Source organism: Cimex lectularius, unplaced genomic scaffold, assembly GCF_000648675.2.
Source record: "Cimex lectularius strain Harlan isolate CLEC.00 unplaced genomic scaffold, Clec_2.1 scaffold50, whole genome shotgun sequence".
NCBI lineage: Eukaryota > Metazoa > Arthropoda > Insecta > Hemiptera > Cimicidae > Cimex > Cimex lectularius.
Genome location: NW_019392716.1, coordinates 1,085,004 through 1,104,588, shown reverse-complemented (window position 1 = coordinate 1,104,588; position 19,585 = coordinate 1,085,004). Strand labels below are relative to the sequence as shown.

Sequence of the window (19,585 nt, the reverse complement as noted above, 5' to 3'; positions counted from 1 at the left end):
CTTTAAGTCATAAATTAATTATTTATGTGTAATTTCAGCTACCTACACGTTCCGTTTGAGCATCCCTCTCGAAAGATTAGGCCCTGAAAAAATCACATATTCCCCGACCCTCCTCGACACCAATTCGACTGATTATCAGGCACTTTCTGAAGCGACCAAAGAAGGACTGGACAGAATGATAATGCAGTCTGAAATACGAGATGTTTACCACAGTCTTCAAATAACTGGTTTCAAGCCGGATAATAAAGAAGACAACGCCATGGCCAACTTTTATATCCAGGTAATTTAATGTGTAATACATTTTAAAGAAATGTTTAATATGTCTTGATATTTTCAGCTATCTGAAAACACGGATGAGATGAAGCTCATGGAGATGTTTAAAAAGCATTTGATGTCGAACAACTTCAGCATAGGCGGGACGGATCTTCATGCGTCCAAAGAGAAAATTGAACACTTGAGAGCCGAAGGTGATGACTTTATCACCCGCCTAGTATTTCCTCTATCGGACTAATTTTAAACGTTTACAGATTTCGATGAATGTAATGATACGAAATTTCACGATTGTTCGGAGAACGCGCAATGCTTCAACTTACGCGGGACGTACACGTGTAGTTGCAAAGAAGGATTCACCGACCTTTCTCATAACACACTTTACCCAGGACGTGTTTGCTCAGGTAAAAAAGTTTAAACCGACTTCGAAAAATTTTATTCTGAATGAGAATACAATTGGGCAAATAAATATTGAAATTTCAGCTGAAATGATAGGCTGCCAGCGGTGCAACTTCCATGGGAATTGCTTCACGAGAAACGAAGAAGAAGAATTGTGTGAATGCTTCCAGTGGTACGCCGGCCAATACTGCCAAATTAATCTAAAAGGTACGTAGAAAAATAAATCAAAATGAAGATTTTTAGGTACTCTGAAATATAAGCTGTTCTAGTCAACTAATATGTCAATAGTGAGACTTCGCCCTTTCATAATTTTTGATGGTTCTTTTGTTTTTCAGTCATGCTGCTCATACTTTCTCTTGTCGGAATCAGCTTGATGGTGCTGCTCGTCGTTTGTCTTGTGCTGTCGTGCATGAGGAGAAGGCCGGTCAGAAAAGCGGCGGCAGCCCTGAGACCGCAAGGTTTCAGGTTCAGGCCACCGAGACCTTCGCCGGCAGACAAGAGAGCCATGATCAACATGGATACATCGAGCGAGGCCAGTATGGAGCACACACCCCCGCCGTACATCAAACAGGTAAATCACCAACTTTACTCATTACTGACGAGAAATAAAATACACGATCGTGTAGGTGGCTTTGAACGCACAGAGACCTAGACCTTGCAGAAAACAGAGCAAAGCTCCTTCGCCGCCACTTAGCTTCCACGGCACAATGGAACAGAGAGACAGATCCCTCACTGTTATGATTCCGAGGGCAAAATACAGACCAGTACCAGTACAGCCAATGTCTACGTTCGGCCCTGAACAGAAACTCCTGAAGTATCTCACGATAGAAAAACCGGTTTGTACAAACAGGCGTTTATAGGGTTTTATGTCAAACTATATTATTTTATTGATAACAGGGATCAAGGAGTAACAGCAGAAAACCGAGCAGTTCGACGAACCATTCTCACGACCCTCCGAGTCCGAAGAAAACGCAAATCCCATCGCCTTCGAGGAAGCCTTCTGCAGGTAATGGGCGACCACCCGCGAAGTCTATTTCCCAGAAATTAATATTCCTTGTTAAAGGTGCCTTGGTGTCGGCTGGATTTGAAGTTTCTGCGACTGTCGGCAGAACGAAAGAAATCCACGAATGCTACATAACCGAACCACACACCGATTTAGGTCAGACTGGTTTCAGCACAATAAGAACCGCTGACAGGTAATTAAAAAAAATTAAATTGCAATATTTTGTTCAAGCGCGTGCAAAATCAAATATTTTAAAACAGTTACTCGGAGTATTTGTTGACTGAGCAATTCAGCTATACTACCGCCTGTTCGTCATACATAGCCCAAAAAGAGTAAACACTTAAATTAAAATGAACTCACACTGAAAAGTAATAAACATACAAATTTGCAATAACGAAATACACATAAAATAACATAGAAAAATAAATAACAAAACGGCGATAAACACGACATGCAATTAAAATTAAAATTAAAAGGAACCGGCCTCTTTACGACCTTACACACCGCGACCAATATTGGTTATCTAATCTATCTTAATTATCTAAAGTTCCTCACCCAGGAGTAGGAATGTTACACTGCATAGGCCTTCCGACCAGCTGAAGACATGTTCCGCTGTTTCTTCTTCCTGGCACAAACTGGAGCCTATACATTTGCCTCCCGGGTCTAGTCTGGAGCCTCCAGTCAGCAGTCCCTACTTCAATCTTTAATAGTTATGCCGTTAGTTTCTGTGATGGTTTTTTTCATGAACTTTTTCCTACGTTTCTGTTCTGGAATAGAATCCCTTGAATCGACGACGTATTCTTAACCCATTGTCTTATGGATCTAAGGACTTTGCAATTTGGAATATCAGATGTCAAATGTCACAAAGGTTTCCTCGTCGAACTTTCCTTGGCCAATTTATCGGCCTCTGCCTTGCATGCCCTGGTATCCAAACTGATAACTTTGTTGTTGCCTCCAATGGCTGACAGGGCCCTGATGCATCCCAAAACTCTGAATTTTAAAACCGCCTGGCTGTCTGAGTAGATGGCTCTTGGTATTCCAGCGTTTTGATCTCCTTATGTTCAATAGCCATATTCTCCGCCTAAAAGTCTCTCGCATATGACCCAAGGTCTAAATGAATTCCACTCTTTGGTTTATTTCCATAGATCCCAACTCCTGACCCATACTCGGCCAGAATCATCTTATACCAGATTTAATCGGCATTAACTGGAATCCCTTTCTACTAGTCTTCTCTATCGGGTATTTTAATTTGAACCATAAACCATAAATTTGACGTGTCGAACCGGCACAGGTTATGTCTCTACTCGCAGATTTTTGAGTTATTCAAACGCTTTTCGCCATTGCCCCAACTTTAGTGCGGAACTCAACGCATCATCATTTCCAATATGACGTTTTTTCTTGCTTCGATTCATTTTGCCTTATGAGAAATCTATCTCCATATCATTTCATCCAAACTGTCAGATTGAGAAAAACGTCTTTATTTTTTTATGTCTTCTTAAGTTACGATTCATACGCTTACTGGGACCAAAATCAACCCTAATCATATAAATTCATTCGATTTCGTGGTCCGATTGACCAAATAACATGTTTCAATTAATTAATCTTTTTGTGAGGTTTTATTAGGTTTCGTGGTCCGCTTATCCAAATAAATTCTTATCAGTTGGCAAAATTGGCAATTCAAAAATGGCAAAAAGGAGGGAAAATTTAAAAAAAGTGAGGTTGAGATGGGAAGTTAGTGTCCGAGTGTCACGCTAGCTCAAGTGGTAGAGGAGCGGCGTATTTAGCCGAAGGCCGTGGGTTCGAATCCCGCTTGTGGCAATGACTTTTTTATCTCAACCAAAACCTTAATTGAAAAGAATTTATGTAAGGTATTGGTTGAGATAAAAATGTCAGTGTCACGAGCGGGATTCGAACCCATGACCTTCGGCTAAATTCGCCGCTGCTCTACCACTTGAGCTACTCGGACACCACTCCCCATCTCCCGCTCGTGGCTCTAGCTTTTTCATTTCAACCAAAACCTAACATAAAAAGAGAGAAAGAAGTAATTTGATAGACATAAAGATTAATTAATTGAAAGAAGTTATTTGGTCAATTAGACCACGAAATATAATGGATTTAATAAGTAAAACGAAATATATCTTTACTAAAGCTCTCCGTGGTCATTTCATTCGTCGCCGAGAACCGAATCCTGGTATACAAAATTTGAAAAATGGTAAAACAGAGGGACACTTTGAAAGGTAGGTTGAGATGGGGAGTTGGTGTCCGATTGAATCGAAGTCACGAGCTCAAGTGGTAGAGCAGCGGTGTATTTAGCCGAAGGTCGTTGGTTCGATCCCGCTCGTGACCCTGTTATTATCTCAACCAATACCTTACATAAAAATTAACTAATGATATTAACAAACTAACTGCTTACAAAACATCATATATAATTGGATTATGGAGACGAACTGGGCTCGGCTAAATCCTCCAACATCCAACGAACCCACGCTCTCCTCTACGTCACAAATCAAATGATCTATAACGACCTTAAAGACCCATTCGTGAATAATCTGTTCCGAACACGCTTCCTCAATTTACACTTTAAACTAACCCTCCACCCTAACCCGGTAGGCCAACTGTTTCCTCAACATCCCACCCTTATAATCCTCCACGCCGTCTAAAACGTCATCGTGACCTCCTATCTTAACCTTCCCAACTAAATAAAAGAGAATTCCACCAGTGGCTGGTTTCTCTCCCCACTGCCTCCTCGTCTGACAGATCCATAACAATACTATTTGCTCAATGACTGGGTGTAAATTATCTACCAGTGGTACGTAGTGCAAGATGTGGATCTGCTATGATCAAAGAAAGAAGAAAGAAACTGTAAACACTTCACAAGCTTTTGGCCTTGACTTATTGTGGTTGTCAGCATGTTTTCGGAATTGAAAACCGTTCCAACATATGGATTTTTATTTAAAAATTTCTTGGGTAAAATATATGAAAAATAATAAAGCCACAATATCTCTTTTTGGTAGGTCTATGTAACAAATGGACCTAGATTCTTTCTTCTTTTTTGACCATACACCAAACATCTTACACTATTTGCTCAATGTATATTTATTCATATTCCTTTTACGAAAGAAGGCAAAACAATTTGGCACATTCAAGAATATTTTTCTAAACGATTCCTGCAACCCAGAAAAAGTTTAAACATTTACATTTCCATTTATAAACCTGCTTGGGATTTTTCTTTACTCTTGTTCTGTGTAAAAATTTATTTTTTAATCTTTGCCAGCACGTGCACTATCCTCAATTTTATGTTTATTCAACTTTATTGATTTACAGTTCAATAATAGTGGACATACCTCCTCCACCTACATTAGAAGCCGAACTGCTAGACACATCAAAAATTGACTTACTGTAAGAATTTCTTCTTTTTCATTTTCTTCTTTCTGCTCGATCACACATTTTATTATAATCAGCATGTTTTCTTTCCTTGAAGGTTTTTGTTTTAACTGATCTGTACTACTGTACTCTTTTTCCTTCTTGTTTTTTTGTACTTTTTTTTAAATTGAACAACCGGACAGAGTTAACAGTAGGACAGACTAACGCAGATTTCAGAATTGCGATTTTGGTTCGTTTTAAACTAAAATATTTTTATGCGAATTGAACAGGACCGTCTCGGAAGCAAGATCGTACGATGAAACAACGATCCATCCCCCGACGAAGTGCCTGCAAGGTCATTATGACAAGCACATGAGTGATGTATGTTAATCGAATTTTGTCCATATTTGTGTGCCTTTGACTGATTGGTTGTGCTTTAGGAAGGCCATACGATGGTAGAACGGGACATCGGCTCGACTTTTGTCATGCCCCAGTCGCATCTTTACAAACCTGACCGGGTATGTTATCACCAAATCTATAGTCAAATTTATAATATAAATTTTTGAGTTGAATTTAACGGCGTTCGTTTTTCAGGGTAATGGAAGTGACATATCCAATTTTGACTCCCTTTGATAACCCAGGTAAAACAAAATCTCCAGCCTGATTGCAAGAAATTAATTCCCTATTTTAAAAAATTTACATTTTTTTCAGAATTAGTAAGGAACTGAACCAAAATTTCAAGAAAAAAAGTTAGTGCCTGAACAACTGTACTCCTAGTGTTAGTACTGAAATTAATAAGATTGGTTAGAACATTCTTTGAGTTATTTATCATAAAAACTTTCTAAGTACCTTTGCTAACCTTTATATCATGGACTAACACGTTATTACCATTTTATGTTATTAAAAAAAATATATTTTTTTTAATTAAAAAAAACCAAATTCATCGTCCCCTTGCTTGCCTTTGAAACTCGTTTTCGATAGTCTAGGAAACGAATGTATCTTTCTTTGTAAATATTTGTAAAGTAATAATGAATTATTAATTTATATGTCTAGGTCTGTACATGCGCTGCTAAGTTGACAATAATTATAATGAGCATTTTTATCTGTAATATTATTATTAAATAATGTGAACTGATTTATAAATAGGAATTGATGTTCGTTATGATCAGATTCCCGACATAGAATTAGGTGTTAGGGTTGCTATAAAAGAAACAAAAATACATAAATTTATGTCAAACAATTTGTACATATCGACCTAATATTAAAATGTAGGGGATAAATGACGAGTACAGTTGTTTTGAAGAAGAACGAAAAAGTGAAGGAGTAATAAAATTAGTTTATAAGTAGTGCCAAAAGGAGTGTCATTTTGTAAATTGTTTTTAATTTTGTATTAGCCAAATTTTATTTTTTTAGGTTAAAGAAAGAAAAACATGCAAAACTAAACATGCAAATATTTATCATCCAACATAATGATTTACATTCATTATATGCATATCTTTACCTGCAGTATATTAGCGTTTTTGAATGTTTTTTTCACCCATGGAGGGAAAAAGTATTTTATTAAGTTAATGTTATTGTAATTATTTTTGTATTAAATACATGAAATAAATGTTCTAACAAAAATTTATTGTGTTTATTTAATTTTGTAGTAATCCATTCTAATCTTTCGATGTTATTCTATCTACCATATTTTAAGCTCGATTGACATTCATTTAATGGATTTAACGTCGAGGAATGAAATTTCGTTCATAATGAAACATTTATGCATCCCGAAAAAGCTTCGGAGGAGCTCCAATCACACGTTCATCTGATTGCAGAATGGAGCAAAACATGGAGAATAAAAACGAATGAAAACAAGTGCACCCATATTACTATCTTGACTCACGACTGACGTGGAAACAACACATCCAAATAAAAAGACAGAACTGAATAGACGATTCGGACTATTCTATAAACTACTCGGATGTAAATCTAATGTATCGACAAAAAACGAACTAACACTGTACAGAACACTACTGAAATCGATTTGGACATATGGACTAGAACTGTGGGGCACCGCTAAACTACCAACATCCAACGAATTCAATAGATACATAGATCATGATGTTTATTTACAATAAAAATTATTTTACAAAAAAATATTCAGTACATAAAACATCCTAGACAATAGCCTACAGGCTGTCTGTCGAGTTGCTTAAAGAAAAAACATAGAATAATACGAATATTAACACTAACAATACTAATACAAATAGTCATAATTTACACAATACTTTATTAATAATTGAAATTATTGATTAGGAACGCTCTGTATTTTAGGGAGTACAAAACATAATTGTAGAGACTGTGCCAGTTCTGCCCATTCAAAAATGAAATTACTTCATTTTTTTCTAAATTTGCCAAACCACCTAAGCTATCCTCATACACACCTAAATTACACAAAGCACAACGGTACGCTTCCTCATTTCTGTGGACCGAGTAATTAAGAGACAGCAACTGACCTCTTGCTTTCATTACCACACTTATCATATTCAAATTATAATTTTTATTTAAATAATGGTGATTTTCTCCTAATTCCAGATTCACTTCTTTGTATAAAACATGGAAGTCAGACCGTTGTGCTCCTAATTTTAGTTTATTTTTAAAATCAGTTCTTAAAACATCTACCAAGCTTTCTACACTATTTTTATTTATGTCGGAGTAACTCAAGGGAGTTAAACCGTGTTGTAGACACAAATTGTCAAATTCTTTTGCCCAAAATATTTTCTTGTCTAGTATTTTCAAGGCCAAAATTCGAGGAAGTCTAGCAGAAGACAATGATAAAACTTTTTGGATATCAGATGCGGGCTTAATGTGTTGAAATACAATGGGTCAATCCCTGTCTCTAAATATAAGACATAATCGGGTGTATCCTTTCTTAGGAAAAACCTTTTGACAAAATATTTGTTCAATTTCTCCACACTGTCATACCATTTATAGCCCCAAACCTGAGCACCGTATAACATTACCGCCTTGCAGAGTTAAATACATTATATTTTGCTGAAATGGGATAATACTTCCAATCCAAAGTCCTTAGAATTATAGTTAACGCTTCTTACTATGTCTCCGACACCACCCTCCACAATGACCTCAAAATACCATTTGTAAATAAATTAATCCCGTCCAAATTTACCCAGTACCACGACAAACTCTCCACTCACCCCATCCCACAAGCCCAAACCATGTCCAACATAATCCATCCCTACAATCCTGTCCGCCGATTAAAGCGGAGATGGCCTCAGGACCTCTTCATCAAGGATTAACCTTGCACAAAACTGGGAGACCAACAATGGTTGGCGACTCCCCTCAAGACACGATATACAGTGTATAATGTAAATATGTAAATAGCCTCATATTACGAGATGTACATTTCATCAATACAGGTAGTGATAAAATAAATAAAAAAATAAATTCAAAAAATGCATAAGAAAATTTAAGAATTCGAAGAAAACGGACTCACCAGGTCAGTGCCCAACTCTATACAGCTATCCACGAATTATAGCCGTTTAAATTAGATATTTTGATAAAACTTCTCAAAAACAGGAAAAACTTTTAGGTGTCAGAAAATCACTAAATTTAAACTCAATAAAAATTTATATTTAGGGGTCTCTAAAGAGGGTAAAACTAAATTTCATTTTAGTTTCACGAAAAAAATATGGGCTAGTTTACTTGGAAAATATTTGGATTTTGGAATTTTTTTCGTTATTCTTAAACTTTGATAGCTTTTACTATAGTTTTATACCAATCTACATAAAAATACTGTAAAATGGTATATTCACACAGTTGATTTGTGCAAGTAGAACGGCGAAATAAAAATATTAAAAACGGGAAAATTTCAACTTTGAAAAAAAAATTTTTGGCTTATTGACAAGAATTGGCTGATATGTGTCCGACATTTTGGAGTGTAGAATCACAAAAAAAATTTGGTCCAAATTCGTGTCACACCAACCTGGTCCCCTTGTTCTGATAGGTTGCCTGACCATCTGACATGGTAGTTATGTTCTTATTTTTGTTTTACCCTTGTTCAGGTGAAACTGAGTACTAAGAAGCAAGTATTTCAGCCTGGAAGCTACTGGTGTACTTTACCTGTACTTCCCGTGGGTTCGAACACCCCCTACCCATAACCCTTGCTTTCTTGATCCATCAGTGCACCAGTAGATGGTGCCATTCTTACCCTTTTCATTATTTTGTTCGTACTAGGGGTCTGACGGAAATTTTCAATTCAAACATTCTGTTTAATGAACCATAGGATATTTTATTGGTTATTACTTCCTTGTATAGGTTAATATGCCATTTTCGCTTTTAATACCCAAAATTTATATAACCTTTTATGTCTATTTGTGTTATTTTATTAGGTGCCTTGCGGCAGTGTCGCTTGTCATCTAATATTCTTGCATTTTTCTTTTGGCCAGCGTTTGTAGAAGTGCCAATTCTTTTTATCCACCAAGGCTTCCTCCTTATCCTTGTCGCTTTTTCTGCTTGTTTTTATTTCAGTTTGGGTGTTTATATTTAGCATTCTAAGTGGTCTTCAATTATTTGGTTCTCGAATAATGTCCTGTGCTTCCTATTTCTATTGCATGCATTATGTATCTAATCATTTTGTTTATAAAATTTAAATTTAAAATAATTCGGTTTTTCTTCATCGTAGTCATTAGATCAAATAAAACTAACAATAAAAGTAAATAAAGTAAGTAAAGTAAATAAAGTTTTTTATTTTTAATAAAATTACATTAATAAAACAAGTTTCATTGTAAATCTTTAACACAATACTTGCTTTTTTTTAATCAATTCAATTTTTTTAGTGAAAACTGTATAAATGAACTTGTATCTAATTATATTTTTTCTTGTTTAGATGAACACTGTAAAAAAATCTCTGAGGAATGTTCGTCATTTTGAGGAAAATTGAAAGTTCGAAAAGCTTCAGCCGCAAATAACAATGTGTAAACGAAGATAAGATAAACAAATGGACGATTTTGCACGTTCAGGCTGAACTTTGTCTCGTCTACTTCCAGAGCACGGAAGTGTTTCATTGAGGTACAAATGTACACTCAAATAATATTTTAATAATTTTTTTTTTTTTTAATGAATTGTTTATAAACGTTGTTGTTTATAAAAAAATTTATAAAAAGGTGTTTGTCCAGGTCCATTTAATAATTGACAATCTAGTCGTTCGTTCTTCGAAACACCAGATCATTGTGTTTGGGACAAAATTTCAAACTTGAAGGTTTGATCATTACCAAAAACAAGGATTTTGATTGAAATAAAAATGTTGTTTCATCCTTTTAATATTTTCAGTTCTGTCGCGGAAAATACGATGCTGAACTCGACTTGTTTCTCGGTCTTCAGTGCTCCATGACAGCTGAGTTCGTCTGATGGGGACGAGATCTTATTCACGCTGTTCACCTTCATTTTCAGTAAATTGATTTGTTTTGTCCGTCCGGTCGGTTTTTCCCCGTTGATCGCCCTTCTATGGCTTTTCTCCTGGGCTTTTCTCGCCTCGCCCGTCGAAAGTTTCGACTTGTTCAATTTCTGAAAGCTTTTCCGCGTCGGTTTTGTTCTGAACCCTGTGTCAGTCACGGATGTCGGCAAGTCCGAGATCGCCTCCACGTCTCCCGTGACGCTCTGAAACGTGTTCGGGTCTTCCTAAAATATTAAAAAAACACGAATTTTTTACAAAAATACCTATCAAATTAAATTACAAGTTTTACAAATTAGTTTAAAAATTTGCGTTAAAATGATGATCTAATAACCTTGAATCGTCGATGATTACTCAGCCCCATACGAATATAAAAAAACCTATCAGCGATAAATAAAAGTGAATACCAATTATAAAATTTTGAAAAGTCTAGATTACTATCTAACATTTCAATAAAAGAACAACAAGAAGAGAAATAAACTTGCGAAGCTTTATGATTTTTTGGAGACATTTATTCGATCTAATTCCAGATCCATTCTATTTGCTTCTGTGCATAAATGCCCATCAGAAAAAATTAAATTGATGTTGCAATGCTAATGATTTCATAAAAGAAAACAAAGACCTTGAAGTTGGTGAACTGTTAATGTTGGCTCAGCAAGATTAAACCATAAATTTGAAACACTAAAATTGGGAGAAATTATGAAAAGTCTAGTTTATCTCATCTTACAACAAAACAAAATAAATAGAAAATTGGAGCGTTTTGAACGTTTCTTAGAATATTTTTCGTTCTGCTTCTAAACTGCAACCCTCTATACAGGATAATTAAATATGCAAATCTCATAGGGTGGGTAGGAAATCAACAAGCATTAAAAAGAGCGTTAAATTTTAGAAGAAATAAGAAGGCACACTTCTAGAACTTTCAATTTAATTGTTGTTAAAAAACAAACACTAAATCTTTCAAAAACTGCTAAATTTAAAATTTGCGAAAAAACTAACTCCCTGCCAATCAAAAAAAAACCGGCCACCTAGTTTTTGCATGAAAAAATGACTAAATTTGGAAATGCAATTTACTCAGACTTTTAAGTCGCGGGTCTCATTTTTTAGAAAATTTTATGCCGATCAAAATTTTTTCTTAATGTTTTCCTAGCTTCAGTCTTCAGAGTGATCGATTTTTTCCATAGCACACTAAAAATGAAATGTGACCAATTGAAAACTTATTAAAATTTCCTCCTTTAAAATTTCGCTCGATTTCCTGGTCCCATTTGAAGTTTTCGTAATAAGTACCATAAATTAACACGTTCCCGAATTTTTGAATTTACAGATGAAAAAAAAAATTCTAAAAAATGAGACCTAGTGCAGGTCGGTGACTTAAAAGGCTGAGAAAATATGCATTTCCAAATTTGGCCATTTTTTCGTGCAAAAACCAGTGGTCTGTTTTTTTGAAGGGCAGTGTAAATTTGCTAGCTCGTTAGAGCTTGTAGAGCTTCGTAAATTTCATAAAAATCTTCGTGTAATAACCTTTCTACCGGTATATCATTTTTTTTAATTACATCAAACCAAAATTTTATGCTAGATGGGCAAAAAGATGATTGAAAAATAAAGAGTGGAGTTATCAATTAATTCTCCTTTTTGTCCTGGGCAAAATTTATATTCAAACTTTAACTTTACAAAAAGCACAAAAAAGAAAGAAAAATGAAACAAAGCAAACCTTTTAAAAAAAATTCAGCGTAATCTTTACGATTTAGTTGTACTCTATGTTTATTGTCTTTTTTATGTGTCTTGTCTTATTTTTACGTTGAATTTTTCTTTATTTCGTGCTTTTGTATTACGTTAAAGATGAATTTAACAATCTTTGTATTGTTCTTTTTTTGTCTGGGTTTATTGAAGATATTTTATCCAATTTTTATGCTTTGGCTGTTTGCTATGTTTATTGCCACTTTTTTATGTATTTTCTTTCATTTTCTTTCTTTTTTCTTTTTTAATTATTGTGTTAAAGTTAGGAAATAAATTTTGGCCGGGACAAAAAGTTGAATTACTTGAGCAACCCCTCCCCCTTTTTCTTACCGTCACCACTTTTTTCCCCATTTAGCATAAAATTTCTGCATTTTGGTTGGATGTAAATAAATAAAATGGTATACCGATAAAAAGCTTATTAAACAAAGGAGTTGTTATAAAATTTGCCAATTTTTATCGTGAATTTTTCCAACGAGGTTAGCAATTTAGTTTCTTTACTCATTTTAAATTTAGCAGTTTTTGAAAGATTTAATGTTTGTTTTTCAACCAAAAATTAAATTGAAAGTTTTAGCAGGGTACCGTCTTAAAGGACATTTTCTCTTTTCAATGTTTTTCTTCTTCTTTTTCTCTTTTTGGACTTCCCCAAAAATGAGTAGCTCCAAAGCTACCAGTGTATTTATGACGAAAACCGTAGATAGTTGGGAGAAAAAAAGAAAATCTTGAATATCTGGAAAAGGGTTTAAGAATTGGACTGTCATTCATACGAACATTTTTATGCATTTGAGGTGCAGAAGCACCTGAAGAACTTTGTCGTATGAGTGAATAGTGAATCACCCTGTGTAAAAACCCCAACCAAAAAAAAAAAAAAAAGTATTGTAATTAAAATGAATTATTGTCATAAAACAATACAATGCTAATGAAAAAGAAAATAAATATTTAAAGAGGTGACTCCATCCACATAGGCTGTAAAAGCCATATCAGGGATAATTCAAATTAACTCAAATTCAAAGGCGACTAGGAAAAGTTTGATTTATCTTATCTAACCTCACAGCCAAAGAAAATAAAAGATTGCCTAGTGTTTGAGTATTGTCTTAAAATGTCATTGTCATAATGCTGATGATTCTTTAAAAGAAAATTATCTCTCCAGTCTAATTTTAATGTTTTATTGTTCATAACGTCAAACAATGGGGAATCTTGTTTGTTGTTAAAATTTCGAAAGTGTTTTAAATACCCCTTCGTCGTTTTCTTCTTCGACTTCTGTCTTCCTGCGCGTCTGCGTCCCGATCTCGGGTGGATTCATAGAAGGAACGGCGTCCGGGACGAGCATCCTCTTCACGGGTATTCCCATGAGCTGCATCTTGAAGTTAAGCTGGAAATCCTCCGGTTTGAAGTGTTCCGAACATATCCGGCCCGAATTGGGATTCAGTCTGTCTTTCCTCGAGCAGAACTTGATCCAAACCTTTCTCAAATGGGGCCTTTTGGGAAAGCTGAAAGCACACGGTGACCAAATCATTAAAAAAAGACGTGTAAACTCAAATTTCTTTCAAATCATTGAAAAACTAACAATAAAGTGAAGAAATAAATAAATAAACTCAAAAATGTTTTTTTTTTATGTTACTGTTTTATGTTACATTTTTTTATGTTACTGTTTTATGTTACATTTTTTTATTTAAAATGTTACTGAAAAACTTCCTCAACAAGAACTCCCATAATATTTTCTTTTTTAATTTGTTTATTTTCCGTAAACACTCCGTATTTTATTGCAGGACTTTAATTAATACATCAAGAATTAAATTCATAGACTTGAAATTCAGAAGTGAATAGCCAGTGCAGAATTCAATCAATTCTCTTACAATAAACTAATGGCCACGTGAAAATATTTATTTAATCTTGTTCACATGTATGTATTTGTTCATTTCTATTTTTGTGAGAGATTGTGTTTGTTTAATTGTGTATTTGCTTGTTGGTATAGTAAGTGTTTTTTCTGCTTTCCCCCCTCGACCCAGTACATCCTAGATTTCAGATTTTTAAATGTGTTTCTAAACTGTAGTGCATGTATTTGAATATGACAAACTCTTCACTTGGTATGAACTATGAATTACACCTTTAACAAGGAATGTGAGGTTGCAAGCAAGCGGAATTTAAAAAAATTCACAGCTATGACCAAAAGATATTCTTAAAACTGAGACCGACAAGAGATTTAGCGAGTGTAAATTCAATTATCTCTTCATTTTTAACTTATATAAATTATTCATTAAAAATTAGCTAAAAATAGAGTATACATTATTTTTGAATCCATTAGGTTTCGTGGTCCGCTGACCAAATAAATTCTTTTCAATTAATTAATCTTTAAGTAAGGTATTGGTTGAGATAAAAAAGTCAGTGTCACGAGCGGGATTCGAACCCATGACCTTCGGATATATACGCCACTGCTCTACCACTTGAGCTATCGTGACTTCGATCCACTCGGGCACCAACTTCCCATCTCAACCTACCTTTTGAATTTTCCCTCCTTTTTGCCATTTTTCAAGGTTGAGATGGGAAGTTGGTGTCCGAGCGGATCGAAGTCACGATAGCTCAAGTGGTAGAGCAGCGGCGTATTTTAGCCTAAACCCTAAAATTTATTGTTTTATTTATTTCATATATAGTCAGTATATGAATACGTCTTTACAGATAGAGCGACTTGTATTATTAAATCCAAATCCAATATATTATTAAAGTTAAGTATAGAGAATTTTAAAAATATAAATTAAAAAATTAAGAAAATTAATTATTATAAAATAATACGTAATATTAATATTAGTAACAACAAACCATAGAAAATTGTATGTATTTTCCACGCGTGGTTTTCCTACCTGAAAGGAATGTATTTATTAGCGTGAGTGTTGAGTATGTGTGGGGTGTTGTGGAGGAATATCGAGAACCCCAAAGACCCACTACACTAATAGCTTTAGTTTAAGGGTTTTTAGGGTGAAAGGGAGGAGGTACGGGCGTCATATTAATGGGACCCAGTGGCTCCCCTATTTTTAGCCGTTCATATTGTATGAAAGATTATAACTAGTAAGATTGTATTTATTAGCGTAAATGAGGGCGGTAAAAAGACCCCGAGGTGCTAGAAGCTAGTAGCAAGCCGGCCTAGGAAAAGAAATAATAACACAGAAAGGTCGTCCGAAAGGCTCTTGAGTGTCAAGAGCACAACCTGTAAATGGCTCCCCGAGAACCAGAGCCGGAAGTGAGAAATCTTCCATCTTCCGGATTAAGAACATCATACGTGGTTGACACAAGGGTACTACTCCTGGGCTAAAGCCAGAGAAAGGTTGGTCGATGTGTCAAACATAATAGAAGCTTGGCTTCTTACAGAGGGCGTGTAGGTTCTTGGGCACAGTAACAAGTTTCTGGGTCCCCTGTTCCGCTTTTTCGAGGACGTGGAAGTTTTTTATTGTACATCTGTATTATATGTTTTGTAGTTGTGTTTTGTTTGAGTGAGTGTATTTATTAGTGTTTGAGTTTAGAGTTGAAGGTACCAGATCGACCCTAGATTAGATTATTAATAGTGTGTAGGTCGACGGAGGATTATCGAGTACTCCATTGACTCTCAATTAAGTTAGTTGTGTAATAGTTGTAAAGGGTGATTGATTTCGAGTACTCCATCACCCTAATTGAATGAATGGTATGTAAATAGGAGTATTTAAGCATTTAAGGGGTAAGATTTAAGAGATTGTAACTGCATACGTTGGGTGCTAAATTGGACTAGCTGTTGACACCCCCCCGGGTGTCTAGACAGATATCGGTGGCAAGACAGATAAGACTGAGGTCTGCCCTCGGACTGCCAACACCCGGGATACTCATGATTCATAAGCACACTTTTTGTTAGCTGAATAAATTTGTTTTTATTTGTGAATTTTTTTAGACGAAACTTGTTCAATTGTGTATATTAAGGTAAAACATTGACGGATTGGTAAGGTGGAAAGATTGAAAAAAATCTTAAGGAAATTTTGAATGAATTTATTAAACGTTTTTTAATTAGGGTTTGAAAGCAAAATAGTACAAGTGTTTACTTATTTACCAACACGACTGCAACTTTTATTAAAAAATTATTGTATTATTATTCCCCGGAATAAAAGAGTTTTAATATTCAAACGTTTAATAAATTCATTCGAAATTTCCTTAAGTTGTCTATTTTTTTATTATTATTAATATATTACAATTAATTAAGGTTTTTAGTTGAGATAAAAAAAGTCAATGGCACGAGCGGGATTCGAACCCACGATCTTCGGCTAGATACGCCGCTGCTCTACCACTTGAGCTATCGTGACCTCGATCCACTCGGACAACTTCCCATCTCAACCGCACCTTTTGAATTTGCCCTCCTTTTTGCCATTTTTCAAATGTCGTGTAATCGGATTGGATTCTCGGCGACAAATGAAATGGCCACGGAGAGCTTTAGTGAAGTATTCTTCATTTAAATTCATTAAATTCACTAATTTCGTGGTCCGCTTGACCAATTAATATATTACAATTAATTAAGGTTTTTTATCCCAACTAAAAACCTTAATTAATTGTAATATATTAATTGGTCAAGCGGACCACGAAATTAGTGAATTTAATTATTATTAATATTTCACTTTACCAATCCGTCAACATGTTTTTTTCCTTTCCTTCATCAAAATCTTCATCTTCGAAAAAAATAATTAAAAAAGCAATTACACAACTAAAAAGGTTATAAAATGGAGTACGTTTTCTGAAATCTGCTGGTCTCTAGGTTTGGAAATAGTAGTTCAGAATCACCATAGTAAGTTTTTCGACTTTGAAGTAATAATTATTTTTCAAAGTTCTAGATACTAAAACGCTTATTTCACCGATTACAAGTTTAGTATTGAGCACATCTTATTGCAAATTTTCAATGGTATCAACGGATTTGTCCCAAACTTTTTAGTTTTTGAGTTATCATTGTTTATTTGAAGCAAAGTCGTGAAATCTTAAAAAATCAGAAAAAGTGAAATAACTCCGACACTGTTGAGATTAGGACCATAGTTAATTAGGACTTTTTGGTTCCACTTTGAACGTATTCTACGGGCAAAGTTTGTAACACGAATAGCCGAACACCCTGTATGGAATTAAATTGTTTGCCTTGCTATCACTTAGATTTTTTTTTTTTTTTTTGATATTTCATCTTACTAGTTTATAACAGTACATTATGATTCGAATTTCTCAATTGTGTTAACAAACGTGCTAAGTTGGCTTTGTAAATTGGTTACTTTCGTGACTAAACTTTACAAACTATCTTTTATTTCTTCCTATTTCTGTAAAATATCTTTAAAACCTTCTACCGTTTTGAATTTCTACGTTTTCCGACGTTTACCAGTAATATCACACAGTGATGTTATCAGAGGTAGTGGAACAGATCCCGTTGCCCTTCCACAATGATTGTTTACATACAGCTCACATCGACGCGCCCTTGAAAATGCATTTGAATCAGTTTTTCCTAAAGATATTCTTTTAAAAAAAAAAAATCTTTATTTTCCATAGAATGGGACAATATGAAACTTTCTGAACTGGATCAAATCTTAGACTTTTCTAAAACCGATTAAAAGCGATAGCAAAACATACAAAACATCCATGCACCACGCCTGCCAAACGACAACTTCAATTGTCTAATAATTTTTAACTGGATTTTTTCCCTTGTGGATCGAATCGTTTTAGAACAAACGCGCAGTAGTAGGGAAATGCCAATGAATTCAGAGAAATTGAAATAGATAAGGCTTAAATTCAAATAACCCTAATCTCTGACTTTAAAAAAAAATCAAATTTCCATTGATGATGGATGGTCCACTCGTGAACATATTTTTTTTAACTTTAAAGATTTAAATATCTAAGCTATGGCAGAACAAGAATAGTGCGATAAATAAATGAAATTATGAAGGTGGGCTGAATATGAAGATTCACTTTTTGTAAATGATGGTTCTACTCACAGATTTAAATTTATTAAATTATTATTATTTAAGTAAACAATTTCATCTATGAACAGAACCATTATTTACAAAAAGTGCGACCACTATTTCCAATGAACTTGCAAGATTTTACTTATAAAAATTATAATTAATGGATACCAAGAGTATATTTTATATATTTGTTTTTATTATCATTGAAATTTCCATGTTTTTAGCGTAGATGTGATATATATATTTATTTTTTTAATAAATGAATCACGATCGAAAATTAATAAAAAATGGTGCAAAATTATAAAGTGAAAATTTAGCTTAATTATATTAGTAATTATTTACTGAACTTATGTAATTATTTAATGTATTTTTACTTTTTTTGGACTTATACAATAACGAGAATTTTTGTATCAAGTATGTATGTATATTTTGGCGCATTTTTGTCAGAAGGTTGAATGAATGAATATTTTTTTGACAACGTAATTGACAAACTAAACGTAGTTGAATCAATATTGTCAAGTAAATAAGCCTACCTGTGGAAAGAGTAAGTCTTTCCCTCTTTCCTTCCTTTCCTCCAGGAGTTGAAGCAGCCGGCTACCGCACAGAAGTTGCCCGATCCGACCATGGTAGGTCGCCGATTCGCGATTTGCCACGACCCGATCCTTAGGGTTGAAAACTTACAAAACATAGTGCGCCTGCTCAGGGTTCCGGCCCTGATAAAGGGAGGAGCTTCCAATGACGTCAATCAAGCCGGTAAAATTGACCCTGGACGCAAGCTTTTGTTAAATTCCTTCTCAATTCTATTATGTACTCATTGAAGGGGTTTTGTTGTTTTTAAATAAATATTTATTACGGGAATTTAACATAACGTTGGTTCACCGTATAAATATTATTACATCGCAATGCCTGAAAAGCTCAAAAGATAGCCGAGATACTACAAAAACTATGCTCTTAGGAACCGACACTGTTGACATCTTTAAGACTGAATAGTTTAATTATAAATTAAAATTTCATAAAAAAAACACCTAAGGTTGTCGGCGATCATAATTCAATACAATTTTTATTCGTAATTTTTTTAAATTATTGCCATTAATTCAAGATAGCTCTGTACCTTTTTAGCCCTCCAGAAAACTCCTTTTTTAGCTGGATGGTAAAATAAAACCTCTCCTTGCTATAACTATTAAAAAGTTCTTTGACAATCTTTATCTCCCTGGAGACTTGTATTTTTTTCTCTCTAGAGTTGCCATATGAAATAGTTCATAATTTTGATGAAAAACAATATGAAATCTACAAAAGCACAAGAGTTGCTGATGAAATAACGTCATATATCAATTATTGGGTTGTCCGGAAAATAATGCAGGATTTTAAGTTTTCATTAAAAAAAATCTATATAAAATATTCTGTTTACGTTTACAGGATTAC

General features: G+C 34.4%; 2 protein-coding genes across 5 annotated transcripts in view; one reads left to right on the top strand and one right to left on the bottom strand.

The window, feature by feature from the left end:
* LOC106664205 (mucin-17) overlaps positions 1–6,620 on the top strand; it is a 143,978-nt gene extending 137,358 nt beyond the window's left edge. The window contains exons 7-19 of one of the 4 annotated variants that reach the window (XM_024226547.1): positions 39–280; positions 338–467; positions 528–674; positions 754–876; positions 1,005–1,240; positions 1,314–1,505; positions 1,567–1,675; positions 1,733–1,865; positions 4,997–5,071; positions 5,326–5,416; positions 5,476–5,553; positions 5,630–5,676; positions 5,747–6,620. In XM_024226547.1, the coding sequence (XP_024082315.1) occupies positions 39–280; positions 338–467; positions 528–674; positions 754–876; positions 1,005–1,240; positions 1,314–1,505; positions 1,567–1,675; positions 1,733–1,865; positions 4,997–5,071; positions 5,326–5,416; positions 5,476–5,553; positions 5,630–5,668 (1,595 nt within the window). In that variant the 3' untranslated portion in view covers positions 5,669–5,676; positions 5,747–6,620. Of the gene's footprint in view, positions 1–38; positions 281–337; positions 468–527; positions 675–753; positions 877–1,004; positions 1,241–1,295; positions 1,506–1,566; positions 1,676–1,732; positions 1,866–4,996; positions 5,072–5,325; positions 5,417–5,475; positions 5,554–5,629; positions 5,677–5,746 lie in introns of those variants that run through there. The other 3 variants (XM_014389683.2, XR_001340142.2, XM_014389684.2) reach the window with 3 other exon arrangements.
* Positions 6,621–9,908: 3,288 nt separating this feature from the next.
* LOC106664187 lies at positions 9,909–18,873 on the bottom strand. Its single transcript, XM_014389644.2, has 3 exons — positions 18,697–18,873; positions 13,453–13,708; positions 9,909–10,714 (listed from the first exon to the last, which is right to left on the bottom strand). Exons 1-3 carry the CDS (start codon positions 18,849–18,851, stop codon positions 10,346–10,348), a joined length of 780 nt encoding a protein of 259 aa, XP_014245130.2. The 5' UTR covers positions 18,852–18,873; the 3' UTR covers positions 9,909–10,345.
* Positions 18,874–19,585: the final 712 nt, after the last annotated feature.

Coding starts and splice junctions, on each gene's coding strand:
- LOC106664187 (XM_014389644.2), bottom strand. CDS start 18,851: ATGTTTTGTAAGTTTTCAACCCTAAGGATCGGGTCGTGGCAAATCGCG. Junction 13,709..18,696: donor AAGACTTACTCTTTCCACAG/GTAGGCTTATTT, acceptor GTGTGCTTTCAG/CTTTCCCAAAAGGCCCCATT. Junction 10,715..13,452: donor AAGAAGAAAACGACGAAGGG/GTATTTAAAACA, acceptor TTAATATTTTAG/GAAGACCCGAACACGTTTCA.